This window comes from Glandiceps talaboti, chromosome 17 (assembly GCF_964340395.1).
Source record: "Glandiceps talaboti chromosome 17, keGlaTala1.1, whole genome shotgun sequence".
Taxonomy (NCBI): Eukaryota; Metazoa; Hemichordata; class Enteropneusta; family Spengelidae; genus Glandiceps; species Glandiceps talaboti.
Window position 1 is genome coordinate 717,890 of NC_135565.1, and position 25,891 is coordinate 743,780.

The 25,891-nt window shown below is 36.4% G+C and overlaps 1 protein-coding gene across 1 annotated transcript in view; it reads right to left on the reverse strand.

Moving 5' to 3' along the window:
• Positions 1-25,891, reverse strand: part of LOC144448602 (cytosolic carboxypeptidase 2-like) — a 211,183-nt gene that overhangs the window by 75,921 nt on the left and 109,371 nt on the right. The window contains exons 19-23 of the mRNA XM_078138878.1: positions 6,537-6,603; positions 5,657-5,806; positions 4,792-4,911; positions 2,248-2,317; positions 1,434-1,577 (exon numbers count right to left, since the gene is read on the reverse strand). Coding sequence (XP_077995004.1) covers positions 1,434-1,577; positions 2,248-2,317; positions 4,792-4,911; positions 5,657-5,806; positions 6,537-6,603 — 551 coding nt within the window. The remainder of the gene's footprint in view (positions 1-1,433; positions 1,578-2,247; positions 2,318-4,791; positions 4,912-5,656; positions 5,807-6,536; positions 6,604-25,891) is intronic.

The following is a 25,891-nucleotide window of genomic DNA, read 5'->3' on the forward strand; positions in this document are numbered from 1 at the left end:
ATATAAATGTCAGGTCTTTTACTAATGTCACTGATATAAATGTTGGCTCTTTAACTAATGTCACTGATATAAATGTCGGCTCTTTTACTAATGTCACTGATATAAATGTCGGCTCTTTAACTAATGTCACTGATATAAATGTCAGGTCTTTTACTAATGTCACTGATATAAATGTCAGGTCTTTTACTAATGTCACTGATATAAATGTCAGGTCTTTTACTAATGTCACTGATATAAATGTCAGGTCTTTTACTAATGTCACTGATATAAATGTTGGCTCTTTAACTAATGTCACTGATATAAATGTCGGCTCTTTTACTAATGTCACTGATATAAATGTCGGCTCTTTAACTAATGTCACTGATATAAATGTCAGGTCTTTTACTAATGTCACTGATATAAATGTTGGCTCTTTAACTAATGTCACTGATATAAATGTCGGCTCTTTTACTAATGTCACTGATATAAATGTCAGGTCTTTTACTAATGTCACTGATATAAATGTCGGCTCTTTTACTAATGTCACTGATATAAATGTTGGCTCTTTAACTAATGTCACTGATATAAATGTCAGGTCTTTTACTAATGTCACTGATATAAATGTCGGCTCTTTTACTAAGGTCACTGATATAAATGTTGGCTCTTTTACTAATGTCACTGATATAAATGTTGGCTCTTTAACTAATGTCACTGATATAAATGTCGGCTCTTTTACTAATGTCACTGATATAAATGTTGGCTCTTTTACTAATGTCACTGATATAAATGTCGGCTCTTTAACTAATGTCACTGATACAAATGTCGGCTCTTTTACTAATGTCACTGATATAAATGTTGGCTCTTTTACTAATGTCACTGATATAAATGTTGGCTCTTTTACTAATGTCACTGATATAAATGTCAGGTCTTTTACTAATGTCACTGATATAAATGTCAGGTCTTTTACTAATGTCACTGATATAAATGTCAGGTCTTTTACTAATGTCACTGATATAAATGTCGGCTCTGTTACTAATGTCACTGATATAAATGTCGGCTCTTTTACTAATGTCACTGATATAAATGTCGGCTCTTTTACTAATGTCACTGATATAAATGTCGGCTCTTTTACTAATGTCACTGATATAAATGTCGGCTCTTTTACTAACGTCACTGATATAAATGTCGGCTCTTTTACTAATGTCACTGATATAAATGTCGGCTCTTTTACTAATGTCACTGATATAAAGAATGACCCTGTTATGTATTAGCCCAGAACAAAAGAATGACCCTGTTATGTATCAATGCTATGGTTATGTTTGCATTGATAACATAGAACAATTTGTAATTAAATTGTGGACTTTTAAATACTAACAAAAGATGGTTGTTTTTCTATATTGCCAGGCTAGTAAACATATAATAGATCCATGACCTTAATATCAAATATTTCTGACCTGCAAACTGTAAATCTGAGAGATGATTAGCGACGTATTGTGCAGCAAATGTCTTTTCATGATGAGGACATAGACCATCTACACCACCGATTGGTCCAGATGACGCTCCTCGCTGACCAGCAGTGTACCGAAATGTTGGTACTTCTATAACATAAGAAAATAAATCCCTGATAACACAAAATATATTGTACAAGGTTTCAGTAATCTTGCATAATTAGGGAGTTTAATTGTCCCTCAGCTCCGATATAAAGAACAGATGAACAGGGATAAGGCCATCACCATCTGATAAGGCCTAACCGGTTATGCTCAATTTTAGAATAGCTGGGGTAGGTACATTTTTTATCTTATTTGTTTTGATACATTTTTTTTTTTACATATGAGTGTCTAGTTTATGTTTCCCATCATTTTCCATATGGTCTCTGTGTTATTGGTTTCTTCTCATCAGATGTAAAGCCATTACAGATTAGAAGAACAGTTTTATATTGTCTTTTTAAGTTGATATCATTTTCCGTGTCCACTGTTTCTTGTGGGACTTCACAATAATCGCAACTTTAATTAATTTTTCCACGATTTCGTGAAAAAAAAGCTTAGAATTGGCGTGAAAAACTAGGTGGGGTCGGGTGACCGGAACTAAACAATTTTTTAGGCCTAAAAAGAACACACTAACATGGATAATGCCATCAGAGTTTGGTCTAAATGATATCCATGGTATCCGATCATCTCTTCACCACTGACCAAGCTCAATGAGAAATCATGAACCAAAAGTTGTTCAAACAAATGCATAAACCTCCAACTGTTTCTGTTCTCATCTCACCTTTTTCTCCTCCAGGAGGAAGTATACCATTCTTCAAGTATGCATTTGTTATGGCTTCTAAGTATTCAGTCTGTATGTGATATACAAAAGTCAAAGGTCAAGTCAATTCTGTTACTGATACATAAATATGTTGATTCACAATATGAGAGGCCTGGCTCAGATTGTTAAGGCAGTTTATAAATCTTTTATTAATCGGAATGTACATTGCACACATCAAGTTGTTTTCACATATACAGAGGGAATGCAAAAAAATGCGAAATAAACATCAATACTTGGAAACCCTTTACATCATTCTCCACCTAGTCTAACTTCCATGTTTGTGAGTGTGAGTTTTGTGAGTGTGAGTTTTGTGGGTACACACAGTGTGTTCTATATATTAGTGAGTTTTGTAGGTACACATGGTGTGTTCTATATATTAGTGTGTTTTGTGGCTACACTTGGTGTGTTCTATATATTAGTGTGTTTTGTGGGTACACTTGGTGTGTTCTATATATTAGTGTGTTTTGTGGGTACACTTGGTGTGTTCTATATATTAGTGTGTTTTGTAGGTACACATGGTGTGTTCTATATATTAGTGTGTTTTGTGGCTACACTTGGTGTGTTCTATATATTAGTGTGTTTTGTGGGTACACTTGGTGTGTTCTATATATTAGTGTGTTTTGTGGGTACACTTGGTGTGTTCTATATATTAGTGTGTTTTGTGGGTACACTTGGTGTGTTCTATATATTAGTGTGTTTTGTGGGTACACTTGGTGTGTTCTATATATTAGTGTGTTTTGTGGGTACACTTGGTGTGTTCTATATATTAGTGTGTTTTGTGGGTACACTTGGTGTGTTCTATATATTAGTGTGTTTTGTGGGTACACTTGGTGTGTTCTATATATTAGTGTGTTTTGTGGGTACACTTGGTGTGTTCTATATATTAGTGTGTTTTGTGGGTACACTTGGTGTGTTCTATATATTAGTGTGTTTTGTGGGTACACTTGGTGTGTTCTATATATTAGTGTGTTTTGTGGGTACACTTGGTGTGTTCTATATATTAGTGTGTTTTGTGGCTACACTTGGTGTGTTCTATATATTAGTGTGTTTTGTGGGTACACTTGGTGTGTTCTATATATTAGTGTGTTTTGTGGGTACACTTGGTGTGTTCTATATATTAGTGTGTTTTGTGGCTACACTTGGTGTATTCTATATTCTGGTTGTTGATATAGCCTTTACAGTGATAATGATCATCATCATCATCATCGTTCGGCTGCGCAGCAGTCGACCATAAGCTTCCTCCAGCCACAACGGTTTTGAGCCATTTCAGACAGTTGACCATGATTCAGCATGCCTTCTGCATCTCCCAGAAGACAGTGGATGTATTTTGAGAACAGGGTTCTTTGCCTTCCAGGTTTCCTCTTTCCATGTTTTGGGACATACAAGGCATACTCCTTGACAGGCTCCCCATCAGGCATGCACAGTACATGTCCAAGGAATTTCAGTTGACGATTCCTGGCTCTTGACAAGGGGCACGGTCTCCGTAAGCTTGTAGATAGTAACATTTGGTACTTTGTCAATCCTCTTGATGTTTAACATTATACGGTAACATGATGTGCCAAAGGAGTTGATTTTATTCTCCATATCCTTAGAGATTATCCATGACTCGCAGCCATACAACAATATGGTGACACAAGTTGTATGGCTATATGAACCATAACTTAAAATGTCTGATATTAATGATTTTTCAATATTATTACCATTTCTTGCTGTGAACCATGTGGTAACGTCAAGTTTTGGACAATATATTTTTTATAAGGATCAGGACATGTTATTTGGGTGTAGTTCAAGAATAAGGCATTATTATTATTTTGAAAGGTAGGAAATTAAATCACCTAAAGAAGAAAGATGGTCTATAATGGTCTATAACACTATAACACTATATCACTGTAGGATATATCTTATCCATTCATCTCACAGTTTGGTAATGGTCTATAACACTATATCACTGTAGGATATATCTTATCCATTCATCTCACAGTTTGGTAATGGTCTATAACACTATATCACTGTAGGATATATCTTATCCATTCATCTCACAGTTTGGTAATGGTCTATAACACTATATCACTGTAGGATATATCTTATCCATTCATCTCACAGTTTGGTAATGGTCTATAACACTATATCACTGTAGGATATATCTTATCCATTCATCTCACAGTTTGGTAATGGTCTATAACACTATATCACTGTAGGATATATCTTATCCATTCATCTCACAGTTTGGTAATGGTCTATAACACTATATCAATGTAGGATATATCTTATCCATTCATCTCACAGTTTGGTAATGGTCTATAACACTATACACATATAATAATAATAATAATGTTGGTTTCTTATATAGCGCTTTCCCACTCCGTGCTCAAAGCGCTTTACAATTATTACAAGGTATTCTTGAATACACATATCACAAGGTATTCTTAAAATACTTGTATATTTGCATATTAATTAAAGTCAACTGAATCAAATCTAGAAATATATTTCTTCCAGTACACACACCTTTTTCCCTTCATCCTTTCCCTCATACATGTTGTCATGACGATTATAATTAAGTCTACTAGATGAGTGACTATCTTTAGGCAAGATATGTTGATAGCGTACAATCTTAGATGCAACAACCTAGGAAAAAAGAACATGTACAGAATTATTCAAAGCATGGATATAAACATACACATTATGCAACTACACATGCATGCACACACACACACACACTCCTGCACACACACACACACACACACACACACACACACACACACTCATGCACACACACACACACACACACACACACACACACAAACACACACACACACACACACTCATGCACACACACAAACACACTCATGCACACAGACATACTTGCACAGACACACACACATACATACACACACATTCCCATGCACAAACGCGCACAAACACACACACATGCACATGCACACACACACACACACACACACACACACACACACACACACACACACACACACACACACACACACACACACACCCTATGGCTTAGTTGTGTGTGTCTGGATCTCAAAAATGAAAACTAATCCAAGCAAACACTTATTTTACAGTTTGGTAATGGTCTATAACACTATATCACTGTAGGATATATCTTATCCATTCATCTCACAGTTTGGTAATGGTCTATAACACTATATCACTGTAGGATATATCTTATCCATTCATCTCACAGTTTGGTAATGGTCTATAACACTATATCACTGTAGGATATATCTTATCCATTCATCTCACAGTTTGGTAATGGTCTATAACACTATATCACTGTAGGATATATCTTATCCATTCATCTCACAGTTTGGTAATGGTCTATAACACTATATCACTGTAGGATATATCTTACCCGTTCATCTCTCTTTGATGATGCTGATCCTTCTTTCTCATTTACATGTAATGGTGAGTCAGTCTTTTCTTCAACTCTATTTTCATACTTGTCTGTGTTTCGTTTTTTATCTCTCTCTTTTCTTGTCTTTAATTTCTTCTTCTTTTGGAGCTGAAACATTGAAATTAAAGATTAGAGGACGTTTGTTTCTAAGCATGACATGATTGATGAAAGACTCTTCCCAAGTAAACATCTGGCATTATACCACAGGGGGCAGCGAGCATGTAACTGATTGATCGATCGATCGATCGGTTGATTTATTTATTTATTTATTTATTATTTGGTTGAATGATTGATAGATTGAATGATCAATTTTTGTGGTGCAATATAACTTATCTTGTGTGTGATATTGATCAATTCACTCATTGAGTTTTAAAACTATTTCAATATCTGTGGCAAGTTTCATCAAATTTGATAAAGCCATTCTGGATGCATGAGTTACAAAAATTCATTAATTATACAAATTAGCTCTTAATTAACTTGACACAAGTTAATGTCTTTTAGTGCTTTGTATGGTCCATAGATGTAGCTAGTATTGTTGAATTTGGTGCAGCCGTTATGCATATATTGCCCCACATGTGAAATCATTAATTATGCAAATTATCATTAATTATGAAAGGCACTCCCACCAAAAACTAATCAGCACTAAGTTACAGTCTGACAATGCCACTTAGTAAATTGCAGAATATTTGCTTCAGTACTTCTTGAGATATCAGTGGAACAAAATTTCAGCATAGACACACACCGACAGACCGACAGACCGACAGACAGACAGACAGACAGACAGACATACATCGCCACAACATTACCTCCCATATGGGAGCTAAAAAAAGTGTGTTACCTTGGGTGCAATGGCAAGTAAATGAACTGGCAATCCATCATCTGCTGAGCTATCTGAACCACTTGTACTGAATAGAAAACAGAGAAAAACAATATTAAAATTCTTGAACATTGTATTTCAACCGTGGTTTTATGATAAAACAGAGTAAGTCTTTTATCTGTACATTTCACTGTCACCTATAGATATCATACAGGTATACGGCAGTTTTGTACTACGATTCTCAACTATGTAGTGTACTGGTAAAGTGTACTGGTAAAGTTAGGGCTATTTCAAAGGACAAAATCACAAATTCACTCAACATATTTTTGATAAGCTGAGATCATGTGATTGCAAACTGTCAGTTTTGTTCACTCTCCATGATAGAGGGCGCTATTGATAAGCTGAGATCATGTGATTGCAAACTGTCAGTTTTGTTCACTCTCCATGATAGAGGGCACTATTGATAAGCTGAGATCATGTGATTGCAAACTGTCAGTTTTGTTCACTCTCCATGATAGAGGACGCTGTTGATAAGCTGAGAGCTTGTGATTGTAAACTGTCAGTCTTGTTCACTCCATGATAGAGGGTGCTGTTGAAAAGCCATGAGTTTACTGCATGTAAACTGCAAATCCACTATGCAAAGTTATGCGCATAGTTGCACAATGGTTCGTCGATTGTTCACACAGGGGTGGTCAAAAGAAAGCACTTTGGATGTAAATGACTAAAACAATCGCCAAAAGTAAGTGTACAAAAATAGAGCTAGAAAATAACATTCAAAATAAACATTCGCCCCATAATAACACATAGATATATTTCATTTTCATCAACTAAAATATGTTTTCTGCTCTTTTCCACAACCAAAATGAAAGAGTTATTTTCATCCCTCTAAAATCATTTATACGCAAAAACACCTTCAGTTTTTTTTTAAAGTCTGGCCGCAATTTTAAGAGTTTGGCATTCATACTTTTCTCAATGAAAGATAAGATGCTAACTTGACGATAGTGTCATGCACTACAAAATCTGTGCATGCACTCATACTTTCCATGGCCACTGAAGTGACTCCCTGCAAGATTACCACTGTAAGTGACTTGTAACTAACAACGCAAGTGGGGAGGACACGTTTCTAAGCAATGCAAAATATGAGAAAAAAATAGTGCCAATGGTGTTGTAGCACAACTGTACAGTTTTTAAAAATGTTTACCCACATGCTGATCCATGCTAGGTATAGGTGTTCATTTGCTGAATGACTATCCAGTTGCCTATCCAACCCTGTTGTTATCTTTGCTATGGGAGTGGTCATGTTGCTAGACATATCTGCATACATTTTTTGTATATTCATTCACTTGTCTATGAATCCCTGATGTTATCTTTCCAAAATACGTGATCATTTGGCTGTTGCTATGGGTGGGGTCATGGTTGCTAGGTATATTTGCATACATTTTTTCAAAGCTTATCCATTTGTATATTAATCCGTTATCTTTGCAATATACATTATCATTTGGCTGTTGCTACGGGCATGGTCTTGTTGCTAGGCATATTTGCATAACTTCTTGATATTCATTTGTCTATTAAAGTAAACTGCTATGAACTTCATTAATATCAGTGTTTGGCTTCCTGTATATGATGCCAACTATTGTTTTGGAGTTATTGATGTTTACTTCCAACCAGAGGGACTCAGCATGAGTAATGACAAAATTTTGAGTAAGTGACTAAAACAATCGCCAAAAGTAAGTGTACAAAAATAGAGTTAGAAAATAAAAACACCCTTACCCCTCCACCCATACCCCTCCACCCTTACCCCTCCACCCATATCCCTCCACCCTTACCCCTCCAACCTTAACCCTCCACCCTACCCACATCACAAGACTTACATTCAAATGTGTAATCGTGTAGATTACAAATATTCAAATTACTGGTATCCCAAACCTCAGATATACCAATAATAGCAAATTTGGACTTGATGATGTCTTCAAACATAAGTTTTAAACTATCAATATTTCTATGTAATATCCTGATATTGATATGGGTTACACATAAAGATCTGTTTGATTATTTCTATGTAATAACGTGATATTGATATGGGATACACATAAAGATCTGTTTGATTATTTCTATGTAATAACCTGATATTGCTATGGGATACACATAAAGATCTGTTTGATTATTTCTATGTAATATCCTGATATTGATATGGGTTACACATAAAGATCTGTTTGATTATTTCTATGTAATAACCTGATATTGATATGGGATACACATAAAGATCTGTTTGATTATTTCTATGTAATATCCTGATATTGATATGGGTTACACATAAAGATCTGTTTGATTATTTCTATGTAAGGGTGAGGTTTTTTTTTTTTTTGTTTCTCATCTCCAATGGAATAGTCAGGCGGGTCGGGCGGGCGAAATAAAAAAAAAAGGGGGGCAAGAAAAAAAATGTATTTTTTCAGTTCTATTCTCTGTCCTTTCTGTCCTGTTAGTCTCTATACAACTTCATTTCTCTTCTCTTTATTGAATTCCTTGTTACAAGTCTCTTTCCTTCATTTTAGCAAGGTTGACAAGTCTGTAGAACAACTTTGTAAGAAGATGATTAAATACTTATCATCCTGATTTTAAGCATAATTTTGATTAATAGGGCGAATGTATTAGTACTCCTGATAAAATCACACAATAGTTCATGGCTACAGATATACACCCATCAGGATGATAACATCATGAAACATTTTTCTTCAGTGTGAACTTGTCAAAATAATCCACCAGCTAACATGTAAACATTTCTAGAACTCAGAACCCCTTTGGGATTTACTGTTTAAAAGTAATTAAAAGTAATAATGTAAACATCGGAATGTCTTCAAAGGTCATGCATGTCATGGGTCATGAAACGCTATGGAGTCGGTCATTTCCCTGATAATACAACTGATTTAAAGCTAAAAACTGGTCAAGAAATTAGGAATGCAGTATGACTTTTACCAATTTTAAGCATAATTTTGAAAATGATGGAAATATTCTGAGCTATTATTACATTGCAGCAAAATGTACTGCGTGACAGTATTAATTTTGAGCCCTGTCCCTCATCAAACCTCAACAGCTTCTGCCATGATGAAAGACACATGCTGCTCTGACGTAACAAAGGGGTTGGGTGGATGGATGGGTGAGAGGGGGGGGCTTAGACGGCGGTGTTCTGCCAAGGTTTCCAACAAGTGGGGACACAGGCCCCTTGGTTCCAAAAAGTGGTGTCATTTGACAGGGAGTGGGGTCAATTATTATTGTCTATGAAATATTCATATAAATTATCTCAGACCACTATGGAGATACTGTGGTCTGAGATATTACATTTCGTATAGACCATTACCTAACTACATAAAAAAATTCCATTCATAATAACAGTTCCCAGTAAGCTATTTTTTGAAAATTGTGTACTACACATTACACCTTAGAAAAAGAAGGCAATTAAGATTATGTAATTTTAAGTTATATATATATATATATATATATATATATATATATATATATATATATATATATATATATATATATATATATATATATATATATATATATATATATATATATATATATATATATATATATATATATATATATATATATATATATATATATATATATATATATATATATATGATATATTGTTTAGAAAGATTGGACAGCCAGGTAGTCACAATTTTTAATCTGAATATCAATGAATAGCAGTGCTAAAATTTATAATACCCTTTTTTCAGACAAGGACAATGAACAACTTCAAAATAAGTCACAGTGAACATATGATTGAATAAAAACTTTGAGAAATCCTAAACTTGTAACCACTTGTTTCATTTTTAAAATTGTTAGTACACTGCTGTGTTTATCATTCCCTCTTCAAATTCATGACATTTTGAAGAAAAAAAATCCCTGACTTTAAAAAGTACCAAATGTGAACGAAAAACTTACAAATAATAGTCAAACAAACTTTAAAATAATTTATTTTTTATTAATTAACCGTTACCATGGCTGTGTATCATGATTTGGTCCTGCTATATCAAATGACAGCATAGTTACGTACCGTAAACTTGCAATGATACGGAAAGCTGACATTAGGTGTCCTTGAAACTCAGAACTTGAATCTTTAACTAAAACTATCAACAAAGTCAAAGTTGGGATGCTCTGTAAATATTACATTAATTTTTTTCTGATTTGCACAACAAGTTCGTTCTTCATGTCTGACCGGGCGCACATGCATCGGCCGTCTATAGTGGCCATGCCAGTGATTACGCATTGATTCAGTGCCCAACATTCACATGTGTCACTAGCACTGTCAACATCATGCAACACGATCCCCTAACACAGCTTTTTCGGAATCAAAATACACATGTACTCAATATGACATTTAATTTAACCCATCAACAAATGAAAATCACAACCTGTCCCATAAATTTGGTTCACGAAGGCTTCTGAGCTGTGGCATGGCAGATAGATCTTCCGGTAGCAAGTTCAGTGTTTCGCACACGTCAGTGATTAGGTCAGAGGTCACGACAGTGACAGTAGACAAAACATGTGACGAGAGACGTCCATTTCGACGTCTCATCTACTCCCTCTAATGTTTTAATTTGTAGATTAAGTTTATCAAAGTTGATTTTTTTGTGGCATTTTTATGTTAACAATAGAACTGCGCGTTGTCACTGTATCTTATATGATGTCAACAAAACTTTCCCTCAGTATACTTCTTGTGGGATCCACGTCGAGTCAGAGCCTGGCCTGGTCCGGCCGTGGACTTAGATAATTTTGATGTCTACCGTAAAATGAATGCGCCAAAGCGACGCAAGGTGGGAAAATTATTGCTTCATTTGTAATTTTAGGGGGCCAATGTCGCAAGGTCGTGGCCTCGGCTGAACTGGCCTAAGACGCCATGGGGAACCTTACAATTTTGCTGTGCTCAGGGGTCGGTCGGAAATAAAAAAAACCTTTTTTTTTTCTGATGTCGGAGCTGCAAATTAGGGTCGGTCGGGAGATGAGAAACAGAAAAATAAAAAGGGCCGCCCTAATGACTTGATATTGATATGGGATACACATAAAGATCTGTTTGATTATTTCTATGTAATAACCTGATATTGATATGGGATACACACAAAGATCTGTTTGATTATTTCTATGTAATAACCTGATATTGATATGGGATAAACACAAAGATCTGTTTGATTATTTCTATGTAATAACCTGATATTGATATGGGATACACACAAAGATCTGTTTGATTATTTCTATGTAATAACCTGATATTGATATGGGATACACATAAAGATCTGTTTGATTATTTCTATGTAATAACCTGATATTGATATGGGATACACACAAAGATCTGTTTGATTATTTCTATGTAATATCCTGATATTGATATGGGATACACATAAAGATGTGTTTGATTATTTCTATGTAATGACTTGATATTGATATGGGATACACATAAAGATCTGTTTGATTATTTCTATGTAATAACGTGATATTGATATGGGATACACATAAAGATCTGTTTGATTATTTCTATGTAATAACCTGATATTGATATGGGATACACATAAAGATCTGTTTGATTATTTCTATGTGATAACCTGATATTGATATGGGATAAACACAAAGATCTGTTTGATTATTTCTATGTAATAACCTGATATTGATATGGGATACACACAAAGATCTGTTTGATTATTTCTATGTAATAACCTGATATTGATATGGGATACACATAAAGATCTGTTTGATTATTTCTATGTAATAACCTGATATTGATATGGGATACACACAAAGATCTGTTTGATTATTTCTATGTAATAACCTGATATTGATATGGGATACACATAAAGATCTGTTTGATTATTTCTATGTGATAACCTGATATTGATATGGGATACACATAAAGTTCTGTTTGATTATTTCTATGTAATAACCTGATATTGATATGGGATACACATAAAGATCTGTTTGATTATTTCTATGTGATAACCTGATATTGATATGGGATAAACACAAAGATCTGTTTGATTATTTCTATGTAATAACGTGATATTGATATGGGATACACATAAAGATCTGTTTGATTATTTCTATGTATTAACCTGATATTGATATGGGATAAACACAAAGATCTGTTTGATTATTTCTATGTAATAACCTGATATTGCTATGGGATACACAGAAAGATCTGTTTGATTATTTCTATGTAATGACTTGATATTGATATGGGATACACATAAAGATCTGTTTGATTATTTCTATGTAATATCCTGATATTGATATGGGATACACATAAAGATCTGTTTGATTATTTCTATGTAATAACGTGATATTGATATGGGATAAACACAAAGATCTGTTTGATTATTTCTATGTAATAACCTGATATTGATATGGGATACACATAAAGATCTGTTTGATTATTTCTATGTGATAACCTGATATTGATATGGGATACACATAAAGATCTCTTTGATTATTTCTATGTAATATCCTGATATTGATATGGGATACACATAAAGTTCTGTTTGATTATTTCTATGTAATAACCTGATATTGATATGGGATACACACAAAGATCTCTTTGATTATTTCTATGTAATATCCTGATATTGATATGGGATACACATAAAGATCTGTTTGATTATTTCTATGTAATAACTTGATATTGATATGGGATAAACATAAAGATCTGTTTGATTATTTCTATGTAATATCCTGATATTGATATGGGATACACATAAAGATCTGTTTGATTATTTCTATGTAATATCCTGATATTGATATGGGATACACACAAAGATCTGTTTGATTATTTCTATGTAATAACCTGATATTGATATGGGATACACACAAAGATCTGTTTGATTATTTCTATGTAATAACCTGATATTGATATGGGATACACATAAAGATCTGTTTGATTATTTCTATGTAATAACCTGATATTGATGTGTGATACACATAAAGATCTGTTTGATTATTTCTATGTAATAACCTGATATTGATGTGTGATACACATAAAGATCTCTTTGATTATTTCTATGTAATATCCTGATATTGATATGGGATACACATAAAGATCTGTTTGATTATTTCTATGTAATAACCTGATATTGATATGGGATACACATAAAGATCTGTTTGATTATTTCTATGTAATAACTTGATATTGATATGGGATACACACAAAGATGTGTTTGATTATTTCTATGTAATAACCTGATATTGATATGGGATACACATAAAGATGTGTTTGATTATTTCTATGTAATAACGTGATATTGATATGGGATACACATAAAGATCTGTTTGATTATTTCTATGTAATAACGTGATATTGATATGGGATACACATAAAGATGTGTTTGATTATTTCTATGTAATATCCTGATATTGATATGGGATACACATAAAGATCTCTTTGATTATTTCTATGTAATAACCTGATATTGATATGGGATAAACACAAAGATCTGTTTGATTATTTCTATGTAATAACTTGATATTGATATGGGTTACACATAAAGATCTGTTTGATTATTTCTATGTAATAACGTGATATTGATGTGTGATACACATAAAGTTCTGTTTGATTATTTCTATGTAATATCCTGATATTGATATGGGATACACATAAAGATCTGTTTGATTATTTCTATGTAATATCCTGATATTGATGTGTGATACACATAAAGTTCTGTTTGATTATTTCTATGTAATATCCTGATATTGCTATGGGATACACATAAAGATCTGTTTGATTATTTCTATGTGATAACGTGATATTGATATGGGATACACATAAAGATCTGTTTGATTATTTCTATGTAATAACCTGATATTGCTATGGGATACACATAAAGATCTCTTTGATTATTTCTATGTAATAACCTGATATTGATATGGGATACACACAAAGATCTGTTTGATTATTTCTATGTAATATCCTGATATTGATGTGTGATACACATAAAGTTCTGTTTGATTATTTCTATGTAATATCCTGATATTGCTATGGGATACACATAAAGATCTGTTTGATTATTTCTATGTGATATCCTGATATTGATGTGTGATACACATAAGTTCTGTTTGATTATTTCTATGTAATAACCTGATATTGATATGGGATACACATAAAGATCTGTTTGATTATTTCTATGTAATATCCTGATATTGATGTGTGATACACATAAGTTCTGTTTGATTATTTCTATGTAATATCCTGATATTGATATGGGATACACATAAAGATGTGTTTGATTATTTCTATGTGATAACGTGATATTGATATGGGATACACATAAAGATCTCTTTGATTATTTCTATGTAATAACCTGATATTGATGTGTGATACACACAAAGATCTGTTTGATTATTTCTATGTAATATCCTGATGTTGATATGGGATACACATAAAGATCTGTTTGATTATTTCTATGTGATAACGTGATATTGATATGGGATACACATAAAGATCTGTTTGATTATTTCTATGTAATAACCTGATATTGATATGGGATACACATAAAGATCTGTTTGATTATTTCTATGTAATAACCTGATATTGCTATGGGATACACATAAAGATCTGTTTGATTATTTCTATGTAATAACTTGATATTGATATGGGATAGACATAAAGATCTGTTTGATTATTTCTATGTAATAACGTGATATTGATATGGGATACACACAAAGATCTGTTTGATTATTTCTATGTGATAACCTGATATTGATATGGGATACACATAAAGATCTCTTTGATTATTTCTATGTAATAACGTGATATTGATATGGGATACACACAAAGATCTGTTTGATTATTTCTATGTAATAACGTGATATTGATATGGGATACACATAAAGATCTCTTTGATTATTTCTATGTAATATCCTGATATTGATATGGGATACACATAAAGATCTGTTTGATTATTTCTATGTGATAACCTGATATTGATATGGGATACACATAAAGATCTGTTTGATTATTTCTATGTGATAACCTGATATTGCTATGGGATACATATAAAGATCTGTTTGATTATTTCTATGTAATAACCTGATATTGATATGGGATACATATAAAGATCTGTTTGATTATTTCTATGTAATAACCTGATATTGATATGGGATAAACACAAAGATCTGTTTGATTATTTCTATGTAATAACCTGATATTGATATGGGATACACATAAAGATCTGTTTGATTATTTCTATGTAATAACGTGATATTGATATGGGATAAACACAAAGATCTGTTTGATTATTTCTATGTAATATCCTGATATTGATATGGGATACACATAAAGATCTGTTTGATTATTTCTATGTAATAACCTGATATTGATATGGGATACACATAAAAATTAAGAGTTATTGGCCAAAGTGTGATTATTTATGACATATATGGCTTCCATTTCACTTTTGTCATGAGGGTTGTGAAACCAAGTGACATGCATATGTCTTCTATAACATCTGACATTTGTACCAGGTTTGGTTGAAATTGGTGCATGCATATTGGAGATAGAGGTGGACATGGAAGGACAGATGGACAGATGGACGGGACCCTACGTAGAAGCCCCTGTCGGGCTATGCTGGGGGGGGGGGGGGGCGCTAATAAATTTAAACATGGTTGATTTACACCTCAGTAAAGTTGTAACATGGTGTAATGCAAACAAACTCACGATTAACCATCTCAAAACAAACTACATTGTCTTTAGAAGCTACAAAAGGGAAAGTTGACCTTTGTGGAAGCCTGTACATCAACAATAAGGAGATTAATGAAGTTGATGAAACTTGTTTTGTTGGTATAATAATAATAATAATAATAATAATAATCTTTATTCATCCAAATAAATTCGGAAATTTGTTGAATGGTCGCCGCAAGAACAGCGCCCTAGTGCCCTAGTGTTGAAGAAGCAGGAGGAAACCGGAGTACCCAGGGAAAACCTGCGTTGTTCGGCAGGGTCAAACTGAGTATCACCCTTCTTACATACAGACCTGGTTAAATTTTAAATCAAACCCAGCCGACACCAGGCGGGTTCAAACCCAGACTGCAGAGGTAAGAGGCGTACGAGCTAACCGCTGACAACCCCAGTGAAATTATGAAGTTTTGTTACTGATTTTTACATTGTTTTTAATAAACATTATTTGTTCACATAAAAGTCTTCATTAAGTTATCTTATAATACACACACACACACACACACACACACACACATACACACACATACACACACACATACACACACACACACACACACACACACACACATACACACACACAGATATACACGCTGCAGACAGGCAAATATAAACAATCTGTTATGTTTATTCAGTATTGAGATGTAAGTTGGTACAAGAATGGTCAAGGATCTAAGGCAGGTTGTCTGCAGTCAGTATTGAGATGTAAGTTGGTACAAGAATGGTCAAGGATCTAAGGCAGGTTGTCTGCAGTCAGTATTGAGATGTAAGTTGGTACAAGAATGGTCAAGGATCTAAGGCAGGTTGTCTGCAGTCAGTATTGAGATGTAAGTTGGTACAAGAATGGTCAAGGATCTAAGGCAGGTTGTCTGCAGTCAGTATTGAGATGTAAGTTGGTACAAGAATGGTCAAGGATCTAGGGCAGGTTGTCTGCAGTCAGTATTGAGATGTCAGTTGGTACAAGAATGGTCAAGGATTTAAGGCAGGTTGTCTGCAGTCAGTATTGAGATGTCAGTTGGTACAAGAATGGTCAAGGATCTAAGGCAGGTTGTCTGCAGTCAGTATTGAGATGTAAGTTGGTACAAGAATGGTCAAGGATCTAGGGCAGGTTGTCTGCAGTCAGTATTGAGATGTCAGTTGGTACAAGACTGGTCAAGGATTTAAGGCAGGTTGTCTGCAGTCAGTATTGAGATGTAAGTTGGTACAAGAATGGTTAAGGATCTAAGGCAGGTTGTCTGCAGTCAGTATTGAGATGTCATTTGGTACAAGACTGGTCAAGGATCTAAGGCAGGTTGTCTGCAGTCAGTATTGAGATGTAAGTTGGTACAAGAATGGTCAAGGATCTAGGGCAGGTTGTCTGCAGTCAGTATTGAGATGTCAGTTGGTACAAGACTGGTCAAGGATTTAAGGCAGGTTGTCTGCAGTCAGTATTGAGATGTAAGTTGGTACAAGAATGGTTAAGGATCTAAGGCAGGTTGTCTGCAGTCAGTATTGAGATGTCATTTGGTACAAGACTGGTCAAGGATCTAAGGCAGGTTGCCTGCAGTCAGTATTGAGATGTAAGTTGGGACAAGAATGGTCAAGGATCTAATGCAGGTTGTCTGCAGTCAGTATTGAGATGTAAGTTGGTACAAGACTGGTCAAGGATCTAAGGCAGGTTGTCTGCAGTCAGTATTGAGATGTAAGTTGGGACAAGAATGGTCAAGGATCTAAGGCAGGTTGTCTGCAGTCAGTATTGAGATGTCAGTTGGTACAAGACTGGTCAAGGATCTAAGGCAGGTTGTCTGCAGTCAGTATTGAGATGTCAGTTGGTACAAGAATGGTCAAGGATCTAGGGCAGGTTGTCTGCAGTCAGTATTGAGATGTCAGTTGGTACAAGAATGGTCAAGGATGTAGGGCAGGTTGTCTGCAGTCAGTATTGAGATGTAAGTTGGTACAAGAATGGTCAAGGATCTAGGGCAGGTTGTCTGCAGTCAGTATTGAGATGTAAGTTGGTACAAGACTGGTCAAGGATCTAGGGCAGGTTGTCTGCAGTCAGTATTGAGATGTAAGTTGGTACAAGAATGGTCAAGGATCTAAGGCAGGTTGTCTGCAGTCAGTATTGAGATGTCAGTTGGTACAAGAATGGTCAAGGATCTAAGGCAGGTTGTCTGCAGTCAGTATTGAGATGTCAGTTGGTACAAGACTGGTCAAGGATCTAGGGCAGGTTGTCTGCAGTCAGTATTGAGATGTAAGTTGGTACAAGAATGGTCAAGGATCTAAGGCAGGTTGTCTGCAGTCAGTATTGAGGTGTAAGTTGGTACAAGACTGGTCAAGGATCTAAGGCAGGTTGTCTGCAGTCAGTATTGAGATGTAAGTTGGTACAAGAATGGTCAAGGATCTGGGGCAAGTTGTCTGCAGTCAGTATTGAGATGTAAGTTGGTACAAGAATGGTCAAGGATCTAGGGCAGGTTGTCTGCAGTCAGTATTGAGGTGTAAGTTGGTACAAGACTGGTCAAGGATCTAAGGCAGGTTGTCTGCAGTCAGTATTGAGATGTAAGTTGGTACAAGAATGGTCAAGGATCTGGGGCAAGTTGTCTGCAGTCAGTATTGAGATGTAAGTTGGTACAAGAATGGTCAAGGATCTAAGGCAGGTTGTCTGCAGTCAGTATTGAGATGTAAGTTGGGACAAGAATGGTCAAGGATCTAAGGCAGGTTGTCTGCAGTCAGTATTGAGATGTCAGTTGGTACAGGAATGGTCAAGGATCTAGGGCAGGTTGTCTGCAGTCAGTATTGAGATGTAAGTTGGTACAAGACTGGCCAAAGATATAGGGCAGGTTGTCTGCAGTCAGTATTGAGATGTAAGTTGGTACAAGAATGGTCAAGGATCTAGGGCAGGTTGTCTGCAGTCAGTATTAAGATGTCAGTTGGTACAAGACTGGTCAAGGATCTAAGGCAGGTTGTCTGCAGTCAGTATTGAGATGTCAGTTGGTACAAGAATGGTCAAGGATCTGGGGCAGGTTGTCTGCAGTCAGTATTGAGATGTCAGTTGGTACAAGAATGGTCAAGGATCTAGGGCAGGTTGTCTGCAGTCAGTATTGAGATGTCAGTTGGTACAAGAATGGTCAAGGATCTAGGGCAGGTTGTCTGCAGTCAGTATTGAGATGTAAGTTGGTACAAGACTGGTCAAGGATCTAGGGCAGGTTGTCTGCAGTCAGTATTGAGATGTAAGTTGGTACAAGAATGGTCAAGGATCTAAGGCAGGTTGTCTGCAGTCAGTATTGAGATGTCAGTTGGTACAAGAATGGTCAAGGATCTAAGGCAGGTTGTCTGCAGTCAGTATTGAGATGTCAGTTGGTACAAGACTGGTCAAGGATCTAGGGCAGGTTGTCTGCAGTCAGTATTGAGATGTAAGTTGGTACAAGAATGGTCAAGGATCTAAGGCAGGTTGTCTGCAGTCAGTATTGAGGTGTAAGTTGGTACAAGACTGGTCAAGGATCTAAGGCAGGTTGTCTGCAGTCAGTATTGAGATGTAAGTTGGTACAAGAATGGTCAAGGATCTGGGGCAAGTTGTCTGCAGTCAGTATTGAGATGTAAGTTGGTACAAGAATGGTCAAGGATTTAAGGCAGGTTGTCTGCAGTCAGTATTGAGGTGTAAGTTGGTACAAGACTGGTCAAGGATCTAAGGCAGGTTGTCTGCAGTCAGTATTGAGATGTCATTTGGTACAAGACTGGTCAAGGATCTAAGGCAGGTTGCCTGCAGTCAGTATTGAGATGTAAGTTGGGACAAGAATGGTCAAGGATCTAATGCAGGTTGTCTGCAGTCAGTATTGAGATGTAAGTTGGTACAAGACTGGTCAAGGATCTAAGGCAGGTTGTCTGCAGTCAGTATTGAGATGTAAGTTGGGACAAGAATGGTCAAGGATCTAAGGCAGGTTGTCTGCAGTCAGTATTGAGATGTCAGTTGGTACAAGACTGGTCAAGGATCTAAGGCAGGTTGTCTGCAGTCAGTATTGAGATGTCAGTTGGTACAAGAATGGTCAAGGATCTAGGGCAGGTTGTCTGCAGTCAGTATTGAGATGTCAGTTGGTACAAGAATGGTCAAGGATGTAGGGCAGGTTGTCTGCAGTCAGTATTGAGATGTAAGTTGGTACAAGAATGGTCAAGGATCTAGGGCAGGTTGTCTGCAGTCAGTATTGAGATGTAAGTTGGTACAAGACTGGTCAAGGATCTAGGGCAGGTTGTCTGCAGTCAGTATTGAGATGTAAGTTGGTACAAGAATGGTCAAGGATCTAAGGCAGGTTGTCTGCAGTCAGTATTGAGATGTCAGTTGGTACAAGAATGGTCAAGGATCTAAGGCAGGTTGTCTGCAGTCAGTATTGAGATGTCAGTTGGTACAAGACTGGTCAAGGATCTAGGGCAGGTTGTCTGCAGTCAGTATTGAGATGTCAGTTGGTACAAGAATGGTCAAGGATCTAAGGCAGGTTGTCTGCAGTCAGTATTGAGGTGTAAGTTGGTACAAGACTGGTCAAGGATCTAAGGCAGGTTGTCTGCAGTCAGTATTGAGATGTAAGTTGGTACAAGAATGGTCAAGGATCTGGGGCAAGTTGTCTGCAGTCAGTATTGAGATGTAAGTTGGTACAAGAATGGTCAAGGATCTAGGGCAGGTTGTCTGCAGTCAGTATTGAGGTGTAAGTTGGTACAAGACTGGTCAAGGATCTAAGGCAGGTTGTCTGCAGTCAGTATTGAGATGTAAGTTGGTACAAGAATGGTCAAGGATCTGGGGCAAGTTGTCTGCAGTCAGTATTGAGATGTAAGTTGGTACAAGAATGGTCAAGGATCTAAGGCAGGTTGTCTGCAGTCAGTATTGAGATGTAAGTTGGGACAAGAATGGTCAAGGATCTAAGGCAGGTTGTCTGCAGTCAGTATTGAGATGTCAGTTGGTACAGGAATGGTCAAGGATCTAGGGCAGGTTGTCTGCAGTCAGTATTGAGATGTAAGTTGGTACAAGACTGGCCAAAGATATAGGGCAGGTTGTCTGCAGTCAGTATTGAGATGTAAGTTGGTACAAGAATGGTCAAGGATCTAGGGCAGGTTGTCTGCAGTCAGTATTAAGATGTCAGTTGGTACAAGACTGGTCAAGGATCTAAGGCAGGTTGTCTGCAGTCAGTATTGAGATGTCAGTTGGTACAAGAATGGTCAAGGATCTGGGGCAGGTTGTCTGCAGTCAGTATTGAGATGTCAGTTGGTACAAGAATGGTCAAGGATCTAGGGCAGGTTGTCTGCAGTCAGTATTGAGATGTCAGTTGGTACAAGAATGGTCAAGGATCTAGGGCAGGTTGTCTGCAGTCAGTATTGAGATGTAAGTTGGTACAAGACTGGTCAAGGATCTAGGGCAGGTTGTCTGCAGTCAGTATTGAGATGTAAGTTGGTACAAGAATGGTCAAGGATCTAAGGCAGGTTGTCTGCAGTCAGTATTGAGATGTCAGTTGGTACAAGAATGGTCAAGGATCTAAGGCAGGTTGTCTGCAGTCAGTATTGAGATGTCAGTTGGTACAAGACTGGTCAAGGATCTAGGGCAGGTTGTCTGCAGTCAGTATTGAGATGTAAGTTGGTACAAGAATGGTCAAGGATCTAAGGCAGGTTGTCTGCAGTCAGTATTGAGGTGTAAGTTGGTACAAGACTGGTCAAGGATCTAAGGCAGGTTGTCTGCAGTCAGTATTGAGATGTAAGTTGGTACAAGAATGGTCAAGGATCTGGGGCAAGTTGTCTGCAGTCAGTATTGAGATGTAAGTTGGTACAAGAATGGTCAAGGATCTAGGGCAGGTTGTCTGCAGTCAGTATTGAGATGTCAGTTGGTACAAGAATGGTCAAGGATCTGGGGCAGGTTGTCTGCAGTCAGTATTAAGATGTCAGTTGGTACAAGAATGGTCAAGGATCTAAGGCAGGTTGTCTGCAGTCAGTATTGAGATGTAAGTTGGGACAAGAATGGTCAAGGATCTAAGGCAGGTTGTCTGCAGTCAGTATTGAGATGTCAGTTGGTACAGGAATGGTCAAGGATCTAGGGCAGGTTGTCTGCAGTCAGTATTGAGATGTAAGTTGGTACAAGACTGGCCAAAGATATAGGGCAGGTTGTCTGCAGTCAGTATTGAGATGTAAGTTGGTACAAGAATGGTCAAGGATCTAGGGCAGGTTGTCTGCAGTCAGTATTAAGATGTCAGTTGGTACAAGACTGGTCAAGGATCTAAGGCAGGTTGTCTGCAGTCAGTATTGAGATGTCAGTTGGTACAAGAATGGTCAAGGATCTGGGGCAGGTTGTCTGCAGTCAGTATTGAGATGTCAGTTGGTACAAGAATGGTCAAGGATCTAGGGCAGGTTGTCTGCAGTCAGTATTGAGATGTCAGTTGGTACAAGAATGGTCAAGGATCTAGGGCAGGTTGTCTGCAGTCAGTATTGAGATGTCAGTTGGTACAGGAATGGTCAAGGATCTAGGGCAGGTTGTCTGCAGTCAGTATTGAGATGTAAGTTGGTACAAGACTGGCCAAAGATATAGGGCAGGTTGTCTGCAGTCAGTATTGAGATGTAAGTTGGTACAAGAATGGTCAAGGATCTAGGGCAGGTTGTCTGCAGTCAGTATTAAGATGTCAGTTGGTACAAGACTGGTCAAGGATCTAAGGCAGGTTGTCTGCAGTCAGTATTGAGATGTCAGTTGGTACAAGAATGGTCAAGGATCTAGGGCAGGTTGTCTGCAGTCAGTATTGAGATGTCAGTTGGTACAAGAATGGTCAAGGATCTAGGGCAGGTTGTCTGCAGTCAGTATTGAGATGTCAGTTGGTACAAGAATGGTCAAGGATCTAGGGCAGGTTGTCTGCAGTCAGTATTGAGATGTCAGTTGGTACAAGAATGGTCAAGGATCTAGGGCAGGTTGTCTGCAGTCAGTATTGAGATGTCAGTTGGTACAAGAATGGTCAAGGATCTAAGGCAGGTTGTCTGCAGTCAGTATTGAGATGTAAGTTGGGACAAGAATGGTCAAGGATCTAAGGCAGGTTGTCTGCAGTCAGTATTGAGATGTCAGTTGGTACAAGAATGGTCAAGGATCTAGGGCAGGTTGTCTGCAGTCAGTATTGAGATGTAAGTTGGTACAAGACTGGTCAAGGATCTAGGGCAGGTTGTCTGCAGTCAGTATTGAGATGTCAGTTGGTACAAGACTGGTCAAGGATCTAGGGCAGGTTGTCTGCAGTCAGTATTGAGATGTCAGTTGGTACAAGACTGGTCAAGGATCTAGGGCAGGTTGTCTGCAGTCAATATTGAGATGTAAGTTGGTACAAGACTGGTCAAGGATCTAGGGCAGGTTGCCTGCAGTCAGTATTGAGATGTCAGTTGGTACAAGAATGGTCAAGGATCTAGGGCAGGTTGTCTGCAGTCAGTATTGAGATGTCAGTTGGTACAAGAATGGTCAAGGATCTAGGGCAGGTTGTCTGCAGTCAGTATTGAGATGTCAGTTGGTACAAGAATGGTCAAGGATCTAAGGCAGGTTGTCTGCAGTCAGTATTGAGATGTCAGTTGGTACAAGACTGGTCAAGGATCTAGGGCAGGTTGTCTGCAGTCAGTATTAAGATGTCAGTTGGTACAAGAATGGTCAAGGATCTAAGGCAGGTTGTCTGCAGTCAGTATTGAGATGTCAGTTGGTACAAGACTGGTCAAGGATCTAGGGCAGGTTGTCTGCAGTCAGTATTGAGATGTAAGTTGGTACAAGAATGGTCAAGGATCTAGGGCAGGTTGTCTGCAGTCAGTATTGAGATGTAAGTTGGTACAAGACTGGTCAAGGATCTAAGGCAGGTTGTCTGCAGTCAGTATTGAGATGTCCATCATTGACCTCAGTATTTGGATTTCTGTCTCTTTACTGTTTGTTCTTCTCTTACATACACTGCTCCTACAGTCAGTTAGTACAAGCAGATGTTCATTACGGAAGCAAAAGTGACGATATTTGCTGTCCAGTTGTACCACTCATAATTTTGCTGATCTGAAATAAATATAGAAAATATGCCAATCAGTATTTTTGTATGGACTAAAGTTTCTGTAAAATGTCAAGAATAACATTTGGTTGTCACTTTTATGTAAGTTGAATTTTGCCGATTTTCATAAACGATGGGTGCAGACTATTATCATAGAATTATAGAGTAATTAATGTGGATTTATATATTGGATGACTCTGGGTATTTGAGTAGTAGTATGTAGTCATTTACCTTATTTCTAATGATTTGCTCTATGTATCTATTTTGACCACTTAAATTTACACTATTCTTTGCAAAGTATGGTGTATCACTGCAGAATATATTCAGAAGACAAAGGAAATAGTTAATTCTCGTCTGTTTCAAATGGTTGATCATATTTTAGCTACATGCTCAGATTTTACCCTGACTGTTATCAGTTGAAGCTAAATCATATCATCGGTTAAACAACAAAATATGGCAGAAATTGTCTAATGAATGTTTGATTGTTTTGGGAAACAATTTATTCAATGCAAGGAAAGTTGGAAGCGGTAACATATTATGTACTTATAGGATTTTCAAGAATACATTTAAGTTTGATGACTACTTTAATTTTACACTATGTAGAAATTTCTCAAGAGAAATGTAGGCTAAGTGATCATAATCTGGGTGTAGAAATAGGAATAAAAAGTAAACGAAGACTACCTATGAATGAAAGAGTTTTCATTCATGCAAGAATAATGGAATAGATTATGGGTTTGACTTGTTAGTTTCATGTAGGGAGCACAGATCTGAGGGAATTATTTTGTTCCAGAGTTGTAATTTCAATACTTCTACTTTTTCCATTATCTCACATAAAGAAAAAGTCTTTAAAATGATAATGGAATACAATTATCTAGACCTTGCACTATTTTAAAGAAACACTGCTACAATGTATATGTTGTACCCTCCAGTAGTTCCATGCAACAGATGAAATTTGCTTTTATACTTGTTTACCTTGTATGCTCTTCACTCACTTTTGACCCTTGTATTGTTTCATGTAGTCTTTCATGAATTGTACCATATGAAACACTCTCTGCTAGTGTGTGTGTGTGTGTGTGTGTGTGTGTGTGTGTGTGTGTGTGTGTGTGTGTGTGTGTGTGTGTGTGTGTGTGTGTGTTGATGAATATAATAACGATTGATTGAATGTACAGGGATATAGTAAATACCCTCTGTGCTTAGTGACCTGATTAATGAAAAATGTTGACATAACTAATAAATAAATTCAACTAAATACCAGTATATTATAGTTGTGCATTGATGGTACATTGATCAGGGTAAAATATACATAGTATCACTTTCACAGGCAACTTTACAAATCTTATTATTGTTATCCTATAAAATGACAAAAAATGTATCTTTTTATCTGTTATCAGTGCATATTTACATACATACTTAACACTGAAACATAATTTCAGAGTAGGTAAATATCAAATGAAATCATGTATTTTTAACTCCAAAACATACTTATATGATTGTATGTCTATACCAAAATATTGCAATGTGAATAAAAATGGTTAAGTGTTGGAACCTGGATGAGTTGATTTAGAATTCCTTATGGGTGAAATGAGTTAATATATGGCAATATTTTATAAATGTACATTAAATTTGAGTGGGAGATATTACATTTAAAGATAAATTTAAGG